This window comes from Rhinatrema bivittatum, chromosome 2 (genome assembly GCF_901001135.1).
Source record: "Rhinatrema bivittatum chromosome 2, aRhiBiv1.1, whole genome shotgun sequence".
NCBI lineage: Eukaryota > Metazoa > Chordata > Amphibia > Gymnophiona > Rhinatrematidae > Rhinatrema > Rhinatrema bivittatum.
This window is the reverse complement of record NC_042616.1, coordinates 313,693,367-313,716,339: the sequence shown is the minus strand read 5'-3', so window position 1 is coordinate 313,716,339 and position 22,973 is coordinate 313,693,367. Positions and strand designations below refer to the sequence as shown.

The window sequence follows — 22,973 nt, the reverse complement described above, 5'->3', positions numbered from 1 at the left end:
GATTTGCCTAGTTTGAACTCTGACTTCCCTGATTTGTATATTTCAGTACCAAACCTGTGTATACTTTTACCTCCAACTGGCTGGCAGAAGGGACAGATGAGACAGGTTTCCTCCTGGAATGCTATGCCACCACAGCCACTGTAGCTGTAGCAGAAGCAAGTTTATGGTCAGCCATATCTTCAGAAGGGGGGGGGGGGGGCAGAAAATGATGGAAGATCCACCTACTAATTCAAATGAAACGAAGAAACCACTTTCGGCAGGAAGGAGGGAACCGTTCGCATGTGAGAACTATCTGTCAAGTGTGTCCCGACATCACTGCTAGTTCTAGTAGCCACCCTGTAGACTGCATACAGTACTGAAAGTGCAATCTCCAGTACTGTATGCAGTTTTCTACCTGGTCTCCCTATGAATTCATATAGGGGGAATATCACCTCCTTTCTGTTGCTGACCATTCTCCTTATCTATCCAAACACCTTTATGCCTTTTACCATCACCTTCTCTGCCTTTTTGGCTAGGGTCAGATCATCAAATAAGATTATCCCCCAATCCCACTCGATTCATGCATATAATTCCATGCCCATTCCCTTGGGTTTTTGCAGCCTGCATGCAAGACCCAACTTTTTTTTTTGTATTAAATTATAGCTGCCAGATGCTAGACCTTTTATCAAATTTAGAATACCCCCGTCCAATTGTATCCTCTCACAATGTCTTGACTTGTTCATCATGTAGCCCGGCGATACGCGTGTCAGCCTCCCACCAACTGTACGAGACCAAATTTCATACAGTAGCACTTGTAGTTAATTTTCAAAGGGTAACTACCCAGCAACAAGGACTTCTAAAACTTCCCCGTCGTAAGATATATCCTCTGTTAGGGAAACAGCTAAAGCACATCCATCTCAGCTCACTGGGGGTTGGGATAGCTCTTGCTTGGATGAATATAATTTAAAAAAGTAATACATTTTCTCCCACACAGGTTCAGATTAACTTTATTAGCATAGCAATTTTTACATGCCACAAAAGAATACATAATTATTAAAATAAAAGGGGGAAAAATGAACAAAACAGAGGTAACAAAATTATAGAGAACAGAAATGGGTAATGCCCAGATTCCAACACAACTCCGCGAGCTCTGCGCTGTAAGTCGGGAATCGGTTCTAGCCCAGGGCGTCTCTCTCCTCCCGGTACCCCCGCGCCAGCGCAGGCCCGAGGCCGGCATCACATTACAGGCATTATCCGTCCAGCCACTGTTGTGTAAAGGCCGGGGGCCGCAGGACCAGGCGCGCCCCGCCCCGTCGCCTAGCAACAGAGACGCGGCCCTCGCGCTGCACTATAGGCCACCGCTATCAGCCGGCGTCGCCATGAACGCCCGGAGCCCCTCTGCGACCAGCGCTGCAAGCAGGAAACTGACGATGCCGGAGCGCAGGAGGCTCTCAATGGCCGAACCACCCGGCCAGCAGCAGCAGCACCAGCACCTGCCACAGCAACAGCAGCAACAGGTGCCGGCCCCTCGTTTCCACTTGCAGCCCCTGGGTCCGGGCGCACCGGGAGGTTCCCGCCCTCCCTGGGGCAGATACGTCCGTGAGCCCTTCACCTCCCTGGACGCCGAGCTGCAACCGGGCCGGCCGTTCCCCGTGCCGGGGGTTGCAGCGAGCGGCGGGATGAGGCCGCGGCAGCTGGGGCCCGTCGGCTGGGCTCCGGAGCGCCCCACTCAGCTCCTGCTGCTCCCGGGAGGCAGGGAGGAGCCAACGCTGCAACCGCCTCCGCAGTCGCCCATGATTCCGCCGGGAGGGAGGGAAGAGCCAACGCCGCTGCTACACCCGGGAGCGCATCACTGGAACTCGAAAGCCATCTCGGACGCGGCACGTCGAGCGCAGCTAGGAGGTGAGGGGAGGTGGCGGCCGGGATAAAAAAAAAAAAAAAGCCCCGCCCCGGGGCGGGGCTTTTGCAGGTTCCCGAGTCTCCCTGCTCCTAATTTCCGAGCAGGGAGTCTGGATTCTTTGCGGTTGGGCGAGTCCGTGCTTTTTCTCCCTTGGATAAATTTAACAGCAAGAGGTTGCCAGAGGGAGCGCGACTGAAGAAGGGGACCTGTGTGGATTTCTAATGCACTTTTGATATTTTTCACGTGGGTCCAACAAAAAGTATACGAACCTGCAAAGAATCCAGTTTTGGCCAAGACCAGTGCAGCTTACTGTAACTGTACTAGCAAAAAAGTCGGAGCTACCAGAGGTTTGATTGTAGTTACTCCATTGCCTTTTTTTTATGATTTTGATGAAGGAATTATTAGCTCCGGAAAGCTAATAAAGTAATATAATAAGTTTAGTCCAGTAAAAAGCTATCATTTTTTAAAATGTTTTTGTACTGATCTTTGTTCCTACACATGCACGTGGACTGCAACGGAAACGACACTAATTTATACAAGTATTTAATTAGCAATGTCTAATTTCATCCTCCTTCTCCACAAAATGTATATTGTACTCATTAATTGGAGTCATGGCTGGTGTCTTTCACTGTTTAAGGTCATCACTCAGTGCTGGGCTGCAGGGAACTCTCCCGTGCGGGATCTTTGTTAAATTTATGAAAACAAAGACTGACTTACCAAATAAAGCATTGCTAGCCAGCACCCCTTGACAGGGCATCACTGTGTGACTTGACTATCGAATTAAAAGATGAGAGGTGAGCAACTCTGACTAAGCAAACTGAAGCCATTAACAGTCTTAAACAGTAAAACACACTACCAGCAACACCTAGTAAATTGTTATAAAGCACCAATATGTTTTATATGTGTAGATACTTTGTATGTGAATATGAAGAGGGCGGTGTATTTTAAAAAGTGCCAAGGAAAAAGGTTCCCCAGCAGCTTCCAATGAACTGCACCAACTGCCATTTTACTGTATGTGCTGACTCTGTACTAGAAATACACGTGAATGGGGGGGGGGGGGGGCTGTCAATATATCTACTTAAGCAACCTCGCTGCTTGAATGCCTTCTAGTACTTTATGACATTTAAAATAACCAGCAGCATGTTAACTCAGGTTTCAACCTTTTGTCTGCTGGAGTTCAGCAAGTTCCGCACAGGAGACTGGTGAATAAAACGAGAAGCTTGGGAGTGAGTGCCGAGGTGGTGACCTGGATTGCAAATTGGTTGACAGACAGAAGACAATGTGTGATGGTAAACGGAACCTTCTCTGAAGAGAGAGCGGTTTTAAGTGGTGTACCGCAAGGATCGGTGTTGGGACCGGTCCTGTTCAATGTCTTTGTGAGCGACATTGCGGACGGGATAGAAGGTAAGGTTTGTCTTTTTGCGGATGACACTAAGATCTGCAACAGAGTGGACACGCCGGAAGGAGTGGAGAGAATGAGACGGGATCTAAGGAAACTGGAAGAGTGGTCGAAGATATGGCAGCTGAGATTCAATGCCAAGAAGTGCAAAGTCATGCATATGGGGAGCGGAAATCCGAATGAACTGTATTCGATGGGGGGGGAAAGGCTGACGTGCACGGAGCAGGAGAGGGACCTTGGGGTGATAGTGTCTAATGATATGAAGTCTGCGAAACAATGCGACAAGGCGATAGCAAAAGCCAGAAGAATGCTGGGCTGCATAGAGAGAGGAATATTGAGTAAGAAAAGGGAAGTGATTATTCCCTTGTACAGGTCCTTGGTGAGGCCTCACCTGGAGTACTGTGTTCAGTTCTGGAGACCGTATCTACAAAAAGACAAAGACAAGATGGAAGCGGTACAGAGAAGGGCGACCAGGAAGGTGGAGGATCTTCATCGCATGACGTACGAGGAGAGATTGAAGAATCTAAATATGTACACCCTGGAGGAAAGGAGGAGCAGAGGTGATATGATACAGACTTTCAGATACTTGAAAGGTTTTAATGATCCAAAGGCAACGACAAACCTTTACCATAAGAAAAAAATCAGCAGAACCAGGGGTCACGATTTGAAGCTCCAGGGAGGAAGATTCAGAACCAATGTCAGGAAGTATTTCTTCACGGAGAGGGTGGTGGAAGCCTGGAATGCCCTTCCGGAGGAAGTGGTGAAGACCAGAACTGTGAAGGACTTCAAAGGGGCGTGGGATAAACACTGTGGACCCATAAAGTCAAGAGGCCGCCAATGAAGAGTAGGTGACTCGCCAGAATGATGGCTACTACCTGGAGACAATACCCTTATTCAATAAACATACACATGGTTACTGTGACTCCAACATCACTCTAAGCTTCAACAGCAAGAGGAAATGTGGAAAAAAGGATTTGCACTCACAAAGACGGGAGTAGCTGGCTTGTTAAGGCGGTTACTACCCCAAACCAAATAACCAAATTACTACCTCCACCTTCCTCTATTCCTGATGCCTTTCAACTAGCTTGATCACTCCATTCTTATACTTCACTTTCAATGCATATCCAGCATAGTTCTCTGCTTCAACAGCAGGGGAGAAGAAAAACTGTTACTTCACACATCCAGCAGAGCTCTCTGCTTAAACGGCAGGGGAGAAGAAAAAAGGGTTCGCACTCACAAAGCGGGGAGTAGCTGGCTTGTTACGGCGGTTACTACCCCAAACCAAATGTACCTGATACTTCACTCTCGACGCATATCCAGCATGGCTCTCTGCTTCAACGGCATGGGAGAAAGACTGATACATCACGAATTTCCAGCATAGCTCTCTGCTTCAACGGCAGGGGAAAAGAAAAACTGATACTTCACGCATATCCAGCATAACGTCAACGGCAGGGGAGAAGAAAAAAGGATTCACACTCACAAAGCGGGGAGTAGCTGGCTTGTTACGGCGGTTACTACCCCAAACCAAATGTGCCTGATACTTCACTTTCGATGCATATCCAGCATGGCTCTCTGCTTCAACGGCAGGGGAGAAGAAAAAAACTGATACCTCACGCATATCCAGCATAGCTCCCTGCTTAAACGGCAGGGGAGAAGATAAACAACCAATAAGGGCTGAATAACATAATCTGGGTAAAAACAAATAAGCATGGGTGTAGCTTGCTTATTGCGGCGGTTACTACCCCTACTACCTCTAACTAATCAAGCTAGATATTTCACTTGGATGCAGCTCCATCACTGCTCTCTACATTAATGGTGGGGGTGGAAGGGAAATAGAACCAAGAGCTAAGAGAAACAGATATGTATGAGAGAAAAAATGAGGGAAGCTTGCTGGGCAGACTGGATGGGCCATTTGGTCTTCTTCTGCCGTCATTTCTATGTTTCTATGTTTCTATGTAAGCTGCTCTCAAGTCCGAGGGGAAAGGAAAAATGGCATCAGTTTGAGATTTAACCCTTGTTGGCAATGAGAGTGGCTTCTTTAAGCTGCCAGTCCTTGGCAGCAGAATACGAAAGAAAAAAAAAAGTCCTGTGATTGTGGTTTTATATAAAACTTTGCCTTAATCTGATATTACTAGTTAAAAATGGAAGACAAGATGGCAGTGTTGATCAGATGCATGCTCCTTTTCTTTGTAATTCTGTAGTGTTTTAGCAGGAACTAAAGATTGGCAGCTTATTCCTTTGGCTTTACTTTGATGGTGACAAAATCAAGGGGCCCATGCTAACAGTGTATCTCACAGCAATAGTGTGTGTGTTTTTGCTGCTCAGGAAACTAGCATGATGGCAGTAGTGCAGTTTTGCCAAAGAAGTACAAGAGGAACTCAGTAGAGTGGAGGCATCAATAGCAGCTCTGGGCCAGGCAGCGAAGTGGTGAGGAAGAACTTTCCATTTGAGAGCTCCAAGGGGCTCTGTACTAGTAAAGTGAGGACTTCAGTGATGGTATCTGCTGGGGATTTGGCTTTAGCCTTTCTTTGAAGAATCTGCCATTAATTCCTTTTCAGTTGTCCCTGTTCCTGATTTTCCTGTCAGATGATGTGCACAAGGGGTTGTTTAATGGTAATGATCGCCAGCTGGATTGTGCAGTATTGTGTTGGTTGAACCCTCTATGTTTTGGCAGGATGATAAAAAGCAACTGCAAGCCATTGAACCCAGCAGATCCTTTGTGGTTTGCTCAAGGTAGTTAGAGACAGCATTGTACTGTTGTTGTAGAAATGAGCATTTCTTTTATCTAATAATCAGAACTGGATTTTCAGGTCAAGGAGAGTAAGTAGAGTGTTTGGCCTGGGAGTCGGAGGCTAGCCGGTATCTCAGTGAGGAGGCAAGATCCTGACCTGGTAGTTACGAAGACTGGGAATTTGTTTCGGAAAAATGCTAAAGAGGATTTCAGCGCTTTAGACAAATTATTTGTTGTTAATAACATGTTGGGATATATCCTTATTTGCTTATAACTTCTGTGGCTCAGGCCCTAAATCTTGTCATATGCCACTAGAATGAGTCTGTTCCTTTAACTATATTTGTGGCATTTAACCTCTGCTTTGGTTAATTGGAGATTTGTTTTATTACAAAAGTATGAACATGTTTCTTAGAGACCTCTTTAAGTAAACATTGGTGATTTGTGTTTCTAAACTTGAGGTAAATCAGTGGATATAGTAGATATAGATTTTCAGAAGGCGTTTGACAAAGTCCCTCATAAAAGACTCATCAGGAAATTAAAGTGACCTGGTATAGCAGGTCCTCCAGACAATCACTAGTTGCCCTTCTCTTACTTGGACGATGGCCTTTGATCTTCATGAACGATGGACTATGGCACCTCTAGGTCAAAGCACGTTTAAGCTTTAACCCGTATCCGCTATTGTATTTCTTAATTATTACCACCTTTACTTCCTTCCAGCTACATAAGCTTCCAAGTTCCTTATCCTTGTTGAATGTAACTTTGCCTTATTCATTTCTTTTGTTTAATTTTCTTTAGTTACGCTACAGTTATACCCTTGTTAAATGTAAACCGATCCGATATGGTTATTACTATGAAGGTCGGTATAAAAAAGTGTTAAATAAATAAATAAAATAGCAGGCAGTGTGGATTGGTAACTGGCCAAAAGATAAGAAATGGAGAGTAGGACTGAATAATTATTTCAGTGGAGAAAGATAAATAGTGAAGTACCTCAGTGATCTCGCTGTTCTTTCTAATATATTTATATTCAAAGTTGTTAGATTACAAGACAATTGTGAGAAATTGCAAGAGGATATTGCGAGACTGCATGTTTAACTACCAGATGAAATTTAATGTGGATCAGTGGAAAGTGATGTGTATAGGGAAGAATAATAAAAACCATAGTTACACAATGCTGAGTTCTGTATTAGGCAACATCACCCAGGAAAAAGACCTCGGAGTCACGTTGGACAATACTTTGAAATCCTTGCCCCGGTGTACATCAGTGGTCAAAAAAATAGAAAGTTAGGAATTATCAAGAAAGGAATGGAAAATAGAACAGAGGATATCATAATGTCTTTGTATCAATTCATGGGGATGGAACTGCTCCCCTCTTAGGAAAGACTAAACAGACCTCTTCAGCCTGGAGAAGAGATGGCCGAGGTCTGTAAAATCATGAGTGAGGTGCAACGGTTAAATGGGAAACGGTTATTTACGCCTTCCAATGGTACTAGAACCAGGGGACACTCCATTTAAAACAAATTGGAGAAAGTATTTTTTTACTCAATGCACAATTAAACTGGAATTTTTGCAAGAAGATGTGGTGAAAGCAATTAGTGTAGCTGGGTGTAAAAAGGGATTAGACAAGTTCCTGGAGGAAAAGTCCATAATTAGCCAGGTAGACTTGGGAAAGACATTGCTTACCCTGGTTGTGAGCAAAAAGATTTGGATCTTTCTTTGCGATCGTACTCTCCTCGATTGACCATTGTCAGAGACAAGATACCGGATTAGATGGACCTCTGGTTTGTCCCAGTATGGCATTTGTTATGTTTCTTATGACTTTTCTGCAGTGACTACTCATGGGTCTACTGGTCCACCTAGTCCAGAAGAACCATTCTACCATGGAAGCAAATAAAAGAATTCTAGGTTCCTAGGAAGTGCCCTTTAGCACCTAGGAGGACCTATGGACCAAAATATTATTGTGAGAATGGTAAGAATTTTAGATAATAACGTATGGGATATAAATATTTTCCACCCTTCCCCTCTTCCTCCCTCCTCCCCTCTCCCTTCCTCCCCCTCCCCCCATTTCCCCCCTCCCTCTTCCCGATGTAGTTTAACCCATCAGCTCTTTTCATACTGTACCCTCCTAACTGCTTTGTAGTTTCACTTCACATTATTTTCTGTGTCCTGGTTCTTTTTCCTATTCGATGTTAAATTTAAATTTATAATTGTAATTTTGTGGTCGCCAACCTGCACAGTAACTGTATAATTTTTATTTTTATAGATTTGTGAATTTTCCAGTCCCCCTGACGCAGCTTGATGCGAAACACGGCCATGTCAGGGTACTTCGCATTTACACAAATGTTCACTATGGGGTAGATCTTAAAAAAATACGTGCGCGCGAACAAAAGTAAGCCAGATTTTAAAAGATACGCGCGTTGCCGCGCGTATCTTTTAAAATCTGGGGTCAGCGCGTGCAAGGCTGCGCAAAATCGGCAGCCTGCGCGCGCCAAGCCGCGCAGCCTGCCTCCATTCCCTCCGAGGCCGCTCCGAAATCGGAGCGGCCTCGGAGGGAACTTTCCTTCCGCATCCCCTCACCTTCCCCTCCCTTCCCCTATCTAACCCACCCCCCAGCCCTACCTAAATCCCCCCCCTACCTTTGTTGTACAAGTTACGCCTGCTTGAAGCAGGCGTAACTTGTGCATGCCGCCTTGTCAGCCCCCGGCACAGGCCGCAGTGCCGGGGGACTTGGGACCGCCCTCCCGGCCCGCCCCTGAAGCCTTGCCACACTCCCGGACCCGCCTCGGACCGCCCCCTGACCCCGGGCACGCCCCCAGGACACGCCCCGGTCTTCGGACACTCCCCAGACACGCCCCCTCCCGCCCCTTTTACGAAGCCCCGGGACTTTCGCACGTCCCGGGGCTTTACGCACGCCGGCGGCCTACGCAAAATAGGTGCGCCGGCGCGCGAGTACCCTGCGCACGTAAATCCGGAAAGATTTACGCGCGCAGGGTTTTTAAAATCCGGCCCTATGAATTTAATGTCGTGCACATTGTCTAGGGTGCATATGTAAAATAAAAATAATCCCCTGGTGATAAACTGTTATTGTCCAGTATAATTTATGCCACACATCTCTTCTTTGTGATATAAATATTTTAAACATAAAACTAAGGGAATGTGCTGAACTGTTCTGCTTGGAATACTGATGGGAAGGGATGTGAGTACTAATAAGAGATTGAACAGTGACAGAGAAATTTCTGATGTTCAAGAATCTGATTTAGATCAGGAGACTGTAATAAAGGATGTGGAAATGCAGTGAAGTATTTACTTTTGTTCAGTTGTTTATCGATGCTGTTGATTCCCGTGATTCATCCTTGTTGGTGATTTTTAGTGTCGTACTTGCGGCTGCTGGTAAACCCAGAAGAATAAAAGATTTTCCGATTTCTGAAGATACCCTTTGAATGAGACTTTCTTACTTAGTCCCAGTCAAAGGAAGAGAAGTCTGTGCAGGCAGATGGTCACAGGGAGGAATTGGTACTTCCCCCTATCCAGCATGAAAGAATAAAGCCCTAACCTGTACGCCGAGTCCGCTACCATCTGCTCGACCAGTTTTTTGATTTATGAACCCACAGAGGCTCCAAAATCCAGAACCAGACGCTCTCTTATTTTATGTACCTCAGCAGAGGTTACATTTCTTATTTTGAATTAGGGACCTCTGGGTAGAATGAATGCAGTGTAAGTTTTAAATAGGAGGCTTTGTGTATAGATACAAGTTACTTTCTATTTAAGATGTTAGTGGCTTAATTTGAAGTAAGAAATAAAATTTATACTAATTGAACTGATATTACTGATATGGTTGTTTGCTTTTTTACTTTTTTTGGTTAAATATAAATCTAAGGGCCTGATTCTCTTAAAGCTTTTCTCCCATTCTGTGCCTATAGGAAAAGGCCTTGATGAATCATGCCCTAAGTTATTAATAGTAAAGAATTCATGATGCCTTATGGTCATACCTGGAAACTCTCCAGATTTGGCCTAGAGTCTCCGGAATTCTAAACAAATGGCTGGATTTTTAGGCAAACATTGGAAAACTCCTGTGCTGCAGCAGAAGTGGGCCATGCAGGCAGGAAGAAGAAAGTTTTTGCACATACCACCCCCATTCTCCCTTTCCCTTTCGCAAATCTCAGGATGACTTGAAGTAAAAATTGGCCAGATACGCTGATGGAAGGAGGAATAATCTTACAGACCTGAGTAACTATCGGAACAAAATACATTAATATAGATAATAAGTTTCATTAATCATTATGCTACCCCTTCACAGACTGAAGGTGGGACATTGGTGTAGATCCTCTAGAAAAGCTGCTCTTTGTGGATGGATGTCTATAATTTATATCTAAAGATAAAGATTTAAAAAGTGGTGAAATAGCCTCTAGTTCTACTGTTCCCTCAGGTGTTGAGTCTGTTATCTCTGCAGAGTTTAAGACTGTGCAGACTCTCGAAAAAAAGATTGATTAAAGATTTGATTTTGTGGAGTCCAAATTGATTTTCAGTTCTGAAGCTGTTGCTAAAAGAAAAGAAGTAAAATTTGGAGGACATCACTCAATAAGTATTAACAAAGCAGAGCTGTAGCTAGGCAATTTGGTGCCTATGGCCAAGTGAAAATCTGCGCCCTCCCCCTTTACACAACACATGACACCACAAGTTGGGAGACTCTGTTAAATGCTTGTACAGCAATGCCCATAGCCAGTCTTACAAACCCCCTGCCACCCATCACACCCTCCTCACACTCAATTAAAAATTATGCATTTATAATGCAGATTTTACATGAAAAAGAACATTCAAAGCATAGTCTTCTGAGCTAAAAATATCACTTACAATATGCATATTATATTTACATGCACTGCTGTGGTGCCAACCAGAAAACCCTGCAAAAAAGCAAGAGACGCTTGGAACTGAAATGGTATTAGGCCTGCTGTAATGCGTCTTGGGCATGGGCATGACCCTCAGAGTTCCACAAGAAAAAAGATTTTCTGTATAAAAATAGCATTAACTGCCAGCACTCAAGCAGCAACAACCCTATCTATGAAAGTTAATACTGCAAATATTAAACCAGGCCCTAAACACCAATACACCCCCTCTTAGGAAAACAGAACAAGCCAAGCTGCTATAGATCCCTGCATAGAAACGACACACTAATGGAATAACTCACTCAGTCACACATGCAAAAACACAGATAGATCCTCAAATACAGAATAAAGAGACCATGCAGTATAAATAGAAATGTACAGACAAAACCTGAACTGGAAACTGCAAGAAGCCAAATTCTGTAAACACTGCAACAATGTAAAAAACAGAAATATTACCATCCCTCATCCAACAAAACTAGTAAAACCATACCAATAAAAGGAATAATTCAAAATAGTTAGGGGTAGATTTTAAAAGGAGCGCATGTGCATCGCACATGCGCGTGCAGTTCCTGACACTTGCACGTGGACGCGTGGATTTTATAACATTTTATAACATGCACATGTTATAAAATTCCATATCAATGTGCACACGCGTGCTGGATTTTAACATCTGTGCGTGCATGTGCGGTCGACCCGTGATTCACGCACGCAGGGGGGTATTTTTACTTTATGTGCGATGACATGATTTCATTTTTCCCAGTTCCCTCCCAGTCAAGGAGCGGACTGGGTGGTAACTTCCCTAATCCTAAACCTACCCTTCCTATCTTTACCCCTCTCCTCTCCTCTACTCCCCGACCCCTAACCCCTACCTATCTACCTTATTTATTTGTTTGTTTGTTAACTTACCTGCTCCTTTGGAGCAGAAGTAATTTACAAGTGCTGGCCGGCTGCCAGTGTGCGCTTCTCCCGGGACAAGGCCTAATGGTGCTGTCCCAGCCTGCCCACCACCCCGCCCCTCCTCGCCCAGACCCCACCCCACCCCTTTCTAGAGGCCCGGCACTTTGGCGCATACCAAGGGCTACGCGTGTGTCCAGGCCCCTTTGAAAATGCGCACAGGCCCCCCGGTATTTGCGCGCAGCCCTTTTAAAATCTGGGTTTTAATAAATAGAATAACATTCAATAATGAAAAGCGCATATAAAAATCTTTCAAACATCAAAAAAATTTTCAAAACAGATACATCAAATAACACCCAACAATTAAAATAAGGATTTTTAAAAATTCCCCGTTATCCATACCTTGGAACTATTGATTTCCAGATGTCCTGAAATTATCATGGATCAGCAGGCAGAGACATGCTCCCTCTCATACACACACATGTTCTCTGTGACTTCCCCACACACAAGCACACATGCTCTCTCTCACTCTCCCACAGACATGCACACATGCTCTCTCACTCTTCCGCACACATGCTCTCTCATTCTCCCACAAACATGCACACTTGCTCTCTCCCACTTTCCCACATACAAACACACATGCTCTCTCTTTCCCGCACACATGCTCTCTCTCACTCTCCCACAGACATGCACACATGCTCTCTCATTCTCCCACACACATGCACACTTGCTCTCTCCCACTTTCCCACATACAAACACACATGCTGTCTCTTTCCCACACACATGCATACATGCTCTCTCTCACTCTCCCACGCACACAAGCACACATGCTGTCACTCTCCCACACACATGCTCTCTCATTCTCCCCCACAGATGCACACATGCTCTCTCCCACTTTCCCATACACAAGCACACATGCTCAATCTCACTCTCCCACACACATGCTCTCTCACTTCCTCCTTGACATAGCAGGCAGCAGCAATCTCCTTCTTCAGTCCCCGTGGCCAAGGGAATGACTTGCAGCTACGGGGCCAAGCCAGTTTTAACATTGGACTACTTCCGGCAAGGGCAAGAGTGCTCCTCCTCCTCCGAAGCAGCACTGCTCCGTCAAAATTGTCGGCATGGTAAGTGCTGCCCTAATAAATGTAAAAGCAGCACGGCACTGCCAGAATCAGCAGCATTGCCAGCGGGGCCGCGCTGCTTTTACATTTACTAAGGCAGCGCTTTCCATGCCGACAATTTCAACGGGACACCACTGCTTTTCTTTTGCTGAGGACCCACCGGTGGCCGGATGCACTGCTTTCGTTTTCACCTTTTGGTAGCGGCGCCTATGGCCATGGCCATATTGACCATAGGCACGCTACGGCTCTGAATAAAAGAGGTTATTATGCCTAGATTAATTAAAATTCATTTTTGTCTAAGGAAAATGAAACCTAATGTAACAGGATTATGTTAGTGATCTGATGCCTGATGGGAGGAGCAATCAGATAGGAGTAGCAATCTGTTATAGATCTGTACTAGTTAGACTGCGGAGTAGCAGTCTGTTAATATTGGCTCCTAAAGAAGGAGGAGTCAGCAATCTTGTAGTGTCTCAGATATGGTCTTGCTACGTAGTTAGCAATCTGTTCAGAATCTGATATAGTTGTGGTGGATCCCTGGGCCGGTGGCAGATGATCACGCCCCCGGGAGGATATCCCGAGAGGGATATCCTCCCGGGGGCGAGAGGATATCCCGAGAGGCTAGGCTTGAGTAGGGAGACAGACACACAATAGTTCTTTTTTTAAACAGGTTTTTGAAACCACCAGAGGTGGCAGTAGTGAGCTGATATGCCCAGCAAGGCTGTAGTCCCTCAGGTACTGGAACAGCAATCCAGGATGGCTGAACTGTTGAGAAAAATTGTTTGTAGCAACGATAGCTTCCAGGCAGTAGAGAATCTTCAGAGTGTCCAGGAACATGGGCCCTCGAGCGAGTACCTGGTTCCTATCTGTAATCTGAAAGTAAAGAAAAAGAGCGAGGCCCCCGAGGAGCGGGTACCTCTGGTAAGTCAGAGGAAGCAGAGTAGCTTGGAAGAATCTGAATCCGTTCGTTATCCGTTCCCTTATTCCCATGCTAACTCAATTAGATAGTGAAATAAAGACATTTAAATATTGGAAGCGGATGATGTCATCTCAGGGGGACGCCCCTGAGGTTTACTCCCTTGCTGGTACTTCAATCAGAGCGTGCACATGCGCCCTAGGTCTTCAGGCAAAATGGCGGATCTGCAACATCGAGCCGGTCCGGGGATGCCGGAGGGAGACAGCATGGAGATGCCACGGCAGCCAGCCGTCCATCAGACACGGAGGGAGTCGCCACAGAGGTAAAGAGGGCGGAGTGAGGACGTCAAGCAGCGATGGTCGCAACAGTACCCCCCTTCAAAGGGCGATCTCCTCTTCGGGTACCAGGCTTTGGTTTAGAAGGATGCGCGAGATGGAACTGATGAAGCATCTCTTTGTCCAAGATATTGGTCTGAGGCTCCCAAGAGATTAAATCGGGGCCGAAGCCTTCCCAAATCAGGAGGTATTCAAAAGTCTTGCCTCTGTTACGAACATCCAGAATCTCTTTGATCTTAATTTCTAATTCGTCTTCTGCATAGATGACAGATGGATCTTGAGATCTGGAAGAATCTTGCAGAGTGTTATTGATGATATCAGCAAACTAGAGACACCGGAGTGTACAACTCGATTGCCAAGGCGAGGACGTGGAGTCAGACCACTTCCTTTAATGCAGCCATCAATCAGAGCGCGCTGCGGAGGTGGGATCCACCCCTGGCCCTTTAAGAGGCTGGGCGGTCCGCGAGTGCGTGCCTAGGGGCGGGGCCGATGCCACGGAGCCTGTAGGGACCCGGACCGCTGGGACTTAGGAGAGCGGCTAGAAGCAAGCGAAGACCAGGACCAGACCAGGATCAAGGCAGGCGGCAAGAGTCGGAGACAATGAGACGGACCAGGATCAGGACAGGCAGCAGAAATCGGAGACAATGAGACGGACCAGGATCAGGACAGGCAGCAGAAGTCGGAGAAGATGAGACGGACCAGGGTCAGGAATACCGGATCAGGCGGGCAGGATCAGGAACACTGGAACAAGCAGGCAGGATCAGGAACTCTGCAACAGGCAAGCAGGATCAGGAACAGTAGCTCAGCCGACAGTTGCTCAGCAGCAAATGGTTCGGAGAGAGGTATCTTTAAAGGATACTAATGCTGCATTAGAATTAGGGCATCCCAACAGTGAGGTTTCAATAATTAGAAAAGTAGTCCAAGTGCCTGTAACTAAAAACTCACCTGAGCTAAAAAATTCTAACTTATCCCTATCAATTAAAAAGCAGAATGAAAATACAAACAAAAAACAAACTTTGAAATGTTTGTATGCTAATGCCAGAAGTCTAAGAAGTAAGATGGGAGAATTAGAATGTATAGCAGTAAATGATGACATAGACTTAATTGGCATCTCAGAGACATGGTGGAAAGAGGATAACCAATGGGACAGTGCTATACCGGGGTACAAATTATATCGCAATGACAGAGAGGAGCACTCGGGAGGAGGTGTGGCACTTTATGTCCGGGATGGCATAGAGTCCAACAGGATAAACCTCCTGCCTGAGAATAAATACAAAATTGAATCTTTATGGGTAGAAATCCCTTGTGTGTCGGGGAAGACTATAGTGATAGGGGTATACTACCGTCCACCTGGTCAAGATGGTGAGACGGACAGTGAAATGCTAAGAGAAATTAGGGAAGCTAACCAAATTGGTAGTGCAGTAATAATGGGAGACTTCAATTACCCCAATATAGACTGGGTAAATGTATCATCGGGTCACGCTAGAGAGATAACGTTCCTGGATGGAATAAATGATAGCTTTATGGAGCAATTGGTTCAGGAACCGACGAGAGAGGGAGCAATTTTAGATCTAATTCTCAGTGGAGCACAGGACTTGGTGAGAGAGGTAATGGTAGTGGGGCCGCTTGGCAATAGTGATCATAATATGATCAAATTTGATTTAATGACTGGAAAAGGAACAGTGTGCAAATCCAAGGCTCTTGTGCTAAACTTTCAAAAGGGAAACTTTGATAAAATGAGAAAAATTGTTAGAAAAAAACTGAAAGGAACAGCTACAAAAGTAAAAAATGTCCAAGAGGCGTGGTCATTGTTAAAAAATACCATTCTAGAAGCACAGTCCAGATGTATTCCACACATTAAGAAAGGTGGAAAGAAGGCAAAACGATTACCAGCCTGGTTAAAAGGGGAGGTGAAAGAAGCTATTTTAGCCAAAAGATCTTCATTCAAAAATTGGAAGAAGGATCCAACAGAAGAAAATAGGATAAAGCATAAACATTGGCAAGTTAAATGTAAGACATTGATAAGACAGGCTAAGAGAGAATTTGAAAAGAAGTTGGCTGTAGAGGCAAAAACTCACAGTAAAAACTTTTTTAAATATATCTGAAGCAGAAAGCCTGTGAGGGAGTCAGTCGGACCGTTAGATGATCGAGGGGTTAAAGGGGCACTTAGAGAAGATAAGGCCATCGCGGAAAGATTAAATGATTTCTTTGCTTCGGTGTTTACTGAAGAGGATGTTGGGGAGGTACCCGTAATGGAGAAGGTTTTCATGGGTAATGATTCAGATGGACTAAATCAAATCACAGTGAACCTAGAAGATGTGGTAGGCCTGATTGACAAACTGAAGAGTAGTAAATCACCTGGACCGGATGGTATACACCCCAGAGCTCTGAAGGAACTAAAAACTGAAATTTCAGACCTATTAGTAAAAATTTGTAACTTATCATTAAAATCATCCATTGTAACTGAAGACTGGAGGATAGCAAATGTAACCCCAATATTTAAAAAGGGCTCCAGGGGCGATCCGGGAAACTACAGACCGGTTAGCCTGACTTCAGTGCCAGGAAAAATAGTGGAAAGTGTTCTAAACATCAAAATCACAGAACATATAGAAAGACATGGTTTAATGGAACAAAGTCAGCATGGCTTTACCCAGGGCAAGTCTTGCCTCACAAATCTGCTTCACTTTTTTGAAGGAGTTAATAAACATGTGGATAAAGGTGAACCGGTAGATATAGTATACTTGGATTTTCAGAAGGCGTTTGACAAAGTTCCTCATGAGAGGCTTCTAGGAAAAGTAAAAAGTCATGGGATAGGTGGCGATGTCCTTTCGTGGATTGCAAACTGGCTAAAAGACAGGAAACAGAGAGTAGGATTAAATGGGCAATTTTCTCAGTGGAAGGGAGTGGACAGTGGAGTGCCTCAGAGATCTGTATTGGGACCCTTACTTTTCAATATATTTATAAATGATCTGGAAAGAAATACGACGAGTGAGATAATCAAATTTGCAGATGACACAAAATTGTTCAGAGTAGTTACATCACAAGCAGATTGTGATAAATTGCAGGAAGACCTTGTGAGACTGGAAAATTGGGCATCCAAATGGCAGATGAAATTTAATGTGGATAAGTGCAAGGTGATGCATTTAGGGAAAAATAACCCATGCTATAATTACACAATGTTGGGTTCCATATTAGGTGCTACAACCCAAGAAAGAGATCTAAGTGTCATTGTGGATAACACATTGAAATTGTCGGTACAGTGTGCTGCGGCAGTCAAAAAAGCAAATAGAATGTTGGGAAATATTAGAAAGGGAATGGTGAATAAAACGGAAAATGTCATAATGCCTCTGTATCGCTCCATGGTGAGACCGCACCTTGAATACTGTGTACAATTCTGGTCGCCGCATCTCAAAAAAGATATAATTGTGATGGAGAAGGTACAGAGAAGGGCTACCAAAATGATAAGGGGAATGGAACAACTCCCCTATGAGGAAAGACTAAAGAGGTTAGGACTTTTCAGCTTGGAGAAGAGACGACTGAGGGGGGATATGATAGAGGTGTTTAAAATCATGAGAGGTCTAAAACGGGTAGATGTGAATCGGTTATTTACTCTTTCGGATAGTAGAAAGACTAGGGGGCACTCCATGAAGTTAGCATGGGGCACATTTAAAACTAATCAGAGAAAGTTCTTTTTTACTCAACGCACAATTAAACTCTGGAATTTGTTGCCAGGGGATGTGGTTAGTGCAGTTAGTATACTGTGTTTAAAAAAGGATTGGATAAGTTCTTGGAGGAGAAGTCCATTACCTGCTATTAAGTTCACTTAGAGAATAGCCACTGTCATTAGCAATGGTAACATGGAATAGACTTAGTTTTTGGGTACTTGCCAGGTTCTTATGGCCTGGATTGGCCACTGTTGGAAACAGGATGCTGGGCTTGATGGACCCTTGGTCTGACCCAGTATGGCATTTTCTTATGTTCTTATGAACACTGGAACGGGCAGGCAGGATCTGCAACTCACTACTCAGGGAGCAACCACGTTGCAAGGTCCTGAGGGGACTCAGTCGCCGAGTTAAATCCACCTCGGCGTCTGACATCAGTCTGGAGGCGGCGTCGGTCTTTCGCGCCAGAGGCCCTTTAAAAGAGCCTCCTCTGCGCGCGTGCCCTAGGGGCGGGGCCGAGATTCTCTGGCGGCGTCTCCCTCGTGGGAGCGCCGCGAACTAGGCCACAGCTGGAGCGGCGCCATCGCGGGCCACGCTGCCCCCCCGGGACCGGAGCCAGGTAAGGGGTCGGTCGCGAGGAGCACGACCGGTACCACAACAGTACCCCCCTTTTTATGCCCCCTCCGCAGGGGTCCAGGTTTCCTGGGGTTATCGTGATGAAATTGGGTCAGCAAGGATTTGTCCAGTATATTTTGAGCGGGTTCCCAAGTGTCCTCTTCGGGTCCGCACCCTTCCCAAGCCAGGAGATATTCCCAACGGCGGTTGTGGAAACGAACGTCCAGTACTTCCAGTACTTGATAAGTGGGCTCTTCGGTCGTGAGGGCGATGCCGCATCTGGTGTTGGGTGATAGAAGCGAGAGAGTACCACTGGCTTCAGCAGAGATACGTGAAATACGTTGTGGATGCGTAAAGAAGAAGGGAGACGGAGTCTATAGGACACCAAGCCTATCCGTTCTGCCACTTGGAAGGGGCCACAGTATCTGGATGCCAACTTTCGAGACGGTGCGAGCAGGTGGAGATTCTTGGTGCTCAACCAGACTTTGGTGCCAGGCAAGAAAACTGGTGCCGGACGTCGGTGTCGATTCGTGACTCTTCGCGCTTTATCAACGGCTGTTGAGAGCCGTTGCTGGATAACTCTTCACAGTCGGTGGAGTTGGAGAGCTGACGTCTGTGCCGCAGGAGAGGGGACGGCGACAGGAACTGGAACTGGCACTGGCGGCCTGAGGTGACGACCGAAAACCGTCTGGAAGGGAGATTGTCCGGTAACCGAGTGGGTATGGTTATTGTAAGCAAATTCGGCCCATGGGAGGAGAGAGACCCAATTGTCCCTCTTCTCGGAGATGAAGCTGCGGAGGAAAGTCTTGAGGGAGCGATTCATTCGCTCGGTCTGCCCGTTACTTTGTGGATGAAACGCTGTGGACAAGTTTAACTGTACCCCAAACCTTTTGCAGAGAGCCCGCCAATACCGAGCTGTGAATTGCAGACCCCGGTCGGACACTATGCTCTGTGGGAGGCCGTGTGCCCAAAAGATGTGTTTCGTGAATAGAAGGGCCAGCTCAGGCGCCAACGGGAGTTTGGGCAAGGGTACCAGATGGACCATTTTAGAGAAACGGTCAACGGTGACCCAGATCATGATGTTACCCTCTGAGGGGGGTAGGTCCACCACGAAGTCCGTGGCGATGTGGGTCCACGGCTCTGTGGGTATAGGTAGCGGCTGTAAGAGACCCCACAGCCAACCGCTGATTGACTTTTATCTGGCACATACTGGGCATGACTCTACATACAGTCGTACATCTTGCCGCACTTTGGGCCACCAGTAATAGCGGTTCAGGAGGTCAAGAGTTCTCTCTCTGCCGGCGTGGCCTCCTGTGAGGGAGTCATGGGCCCACTCTAGAACTCTTCTTTGGTCTCTTCGGGGGACAACCACTCTCCCCTGCGTGGAGACGGTGGTGCTGGCTAAGTTGATCTTGGCTGGATCGATGATATATTGTGGAGGATCTTCCTTTTTCTCCAGGATGGCATTGCTGGACAAGGCATCTGCTCGAACGTTTTTCGACGCTGGGCAGTATTTGAGTACGAAGTCGAACCGACTGAAGAATAAGGACCAGCGAGCCTGTCTGGGGTTGAGTCGTTGGGCCTGACTGAGGAATTCCAAATTTTTATGGTCGGTATAGACAGTGATCGGATGACTGGCCCCCTCCAGCCACTGCCTCCACTCTTCAAAAGCTAATTTGATTGCTAGTAGTTCCTTATCTCCTATTCCATAGTTGCTTTCGGCTGGGGTGAATTTTTTGGAAAATAGGAGATGCCCAGTACTGGAGCTCTGGGAAAGGACTGCTCCCAGGGCTACACTGGAGGCGTCCACTTTGACAAAGAAAGGCCGTAGTGGGTCTGGGTGGCGCAAGCAGGTGTCCAGTAGGAAGGCCTCTTTTAACTCGTCGAAAGCTTTACAGGCCTTGGTGGACCAGGCTCGGGCGTCCGCGCCCTTCCTAGTTAGGGCGGTTAAAGGCGCTACCAGCTGAGAGTACTGAGGTATGAAGTGCCTGTAGAAATTCGCGAAGCCTAAGAAGCGCTGCAATGCTTTTAGGCCCACCAGCCGGGGCCATTTCTTGATTGCAGATACCTTTTCTGGGTCGATATAAAATCCCGTTGCAGAGATAACATATCCCAAAAACGGCAGTGACTCTTGTTCAAAGAGGCACTTCTCGAGTTTCGCATACAGATGGTGGTCTCGAAGAATTTGGAGTTCTTGCCGGTCATGTCGCCGGTGGGAGGTCAAATCCTGAGAGTAAATGAGGACGTCATCCAGGTATACAATTTCGCAGGAATACAGTAGTTCACAGAGTATCTCGTTCATCAGGTGTTGGAACATGGCGGGGGAGTTACACAACCCGAAAGGCATGACCAAGTACTCGTAATGCCCGTCCCGGGTGTTGAAAGCGGTCTTCCACTCATCCCAGGGACAGATTCGAACCAGGTTGTATGCACCCCTCAAATCCAACTTGGTAAATACTCGTGCTCCCTGGAGTTTGTCCAACAGCTCAGGAATCAGTGGTAACGGATAGCGGTTTTTCTTGGTGATGGCGTTTAGCCCACGATAATCAATACATGGCCTCAAGGACCCGTCCTTTTTGGCTACAAAGAAGAAACCCGCACCCGCGGGTGACTTCGATGGGCGGATGAATCCCTTGGCGAGGTTCTCGGTGATGTATTCCGACATCACCTGAGTCTCGGGTTGAGACAGAGGGTACACCCTTCCCCGGGGCGGAGTCATCCCGGGCAGCAGTTCGATAGCGCAATCAAAGGGGCGATGTTGGGGCAAGAGTTCCGCCTTCTCCTTAGAAAAAACATCAGCGAAATCCGCATACTGGGTCGGGAGTAAGGTCCCGGTGTGAGCCAAGGGAACTTGTTGGACCATACACGGTTTGATACAGGAATGGAAACAATGGGGACTCCATTGGGCGATCTGCAAATCCGTCCCATCGGATCACGGGAGAGTGTTGCTGGAGCCAGGGTAGCCCGAGGACCACCGGGTGTACGGCCCTCTCCAGGATCAGGAACGAAATCTCTTCAGTATGTAGTAATCCAGTCTGGAGTGTGAGAGGAACTGTAGTAGTTGAGATGCTGCCGGGCAGAGGAGTGCCTTGAATAGATGTAACCCGTAGGGGAGGCTCCCGGGGTTGCGTGGAGAGCTGGAGCTGACGCACGAGTTCAAGGGTGATAAAGTTCCCTCCAGCCCCAGAATCAATGAGGGCCTGCGTGTCGAATGACCCCCCCCCCCCGGGGATCTTAGGGTTATAGGTACTGTACATTGAGGAGCAGCATTAAGACAGCCTAGGAGACGCTCCTCCATTGCTCCTAGGCGCGGGAGTTTTCCGCCCGTTCTTTACATTGCGATAGGAAGTGTCCTTTACCACCACAATAAAGGCACAATCCTAAATTGCGGCGGCGCCGCTTCTCTTCCGGAGTTAAGGACGTCCTTCCCAGTTGCATGGGTTCTTCCATGGGCGATTCAGGAGGAGCGCTGGTACTCCGGGGACCCGGTGTTAGAGGTCTAGAGAAGACAGGGGCCAGCGGAGCCATTCGCCATGGAGGAAGCCCCTCCTTAGCTCTTTGAAGGCGGCGATCAATGCATCCTGCCACCTCGATGAGTGCATTGAGGTCTTCGGGAAGGTCCCAAGCGGCCAGCTCGTCCTTTATCCTTGCTGCCAGACCTTCCAAAAATATTCCCCGGAGGGCATCATCACGCCATCCAACCTCCAGCGCAAGCGTGCGGAACTCAAGTGCGTAGTCTGCCAGGGTCCGAGTTCCCTACCGAAGCTGGAGCAACTCAGAAGTTGCAGAGGTCAGGCGTGCAGGTTTGTTGAAGGCCAACTTGAAGTTTTCCACAAACACAGTCATGTTACTCAAGGCGGCATCATTCTTCTCCCACATAGGGGATGCCCAGTTCAAGGCCCGACCGTCCAGAAGTTAGAAGATGTACGCCACCTTGACGGAGTCCGTAGGGAACTGATTGGGCAGCAAGGCGAACCGCACGAAGCACTGTTTCAGAAAGCCCCGACATGCCTTCAGATCCCCAGAGAAACATGAAGGTGCCGGAAGCTGTGTGGGAGCGTGGAACGTCACCACCGGTGCCGGTGTCGGTTCTTGCACGGGTGGCGGTGGCACAGCGTCCATGTGAGTAGCCAGGCGTTCCACATGGCTGCCAAGGTGTCCAAAACATGCTGTTGCTGCACTAGCCATTGGGCAAGCCCAGGGATGGCCTGAAGGCCAATGAGTTCCGCCGGATCCATGGCCTTGCAAACTGTTGTGGTCCGGAAGTGGATCCTTGGGCCGACCGGCGATGAGAGATGGTCGGGAGGCAGACACACGCATCCGGAGTCGTATCTTCACCTGGAAGCCCGAGACCCCCCCAGAGGAGCTGTCGAGGCCCAGGCCGCTAGGACTTAGGTGACTTCGCCCTGGAAGCCCGTGGTCCCCCCAGGAGGAGCCTGTAGGGACCTGGACCGCTGGGACTTAGGAGAGTGGCTAGAAGCAAGCGAAGACCAGGACCAGATCAGGATCAGGGCAGGCGGCAGGAGTCGGAGATGATGAGATGG

The 22,973-nt window shown here is 47.1% G+C and overlaps 1 protein-coding gene across 2 annotated transcripts in view; it reads left to right on the top strand.

Annotated features, from left to right (window-relative positions):
* The first annotated feature begins 1,324 nt into the window (after positions 1 to 1,324).
* Positions 1,325 to 22,973, top strand: part of SPATA48 (spermatogenesis associated 48) — a 198,287-nt gene continuing 176,638 nt past the window's right edge. For both annotated transcript variants that reach the window (XM_029589752.1, XM_029589751.1), the window contains exon 1: positions 1,325 to 1,881. In XM_029589752.1, the coding sequence (XP_029445612.1) occupies positions 1,359 to 1,881 (523 nt within the window). In that variant the 5' untranslated portion in view covers positions 1,325 to 1,358. The remainder of the gene's footprint in view (positions 1,882 to 22,973) is intronic.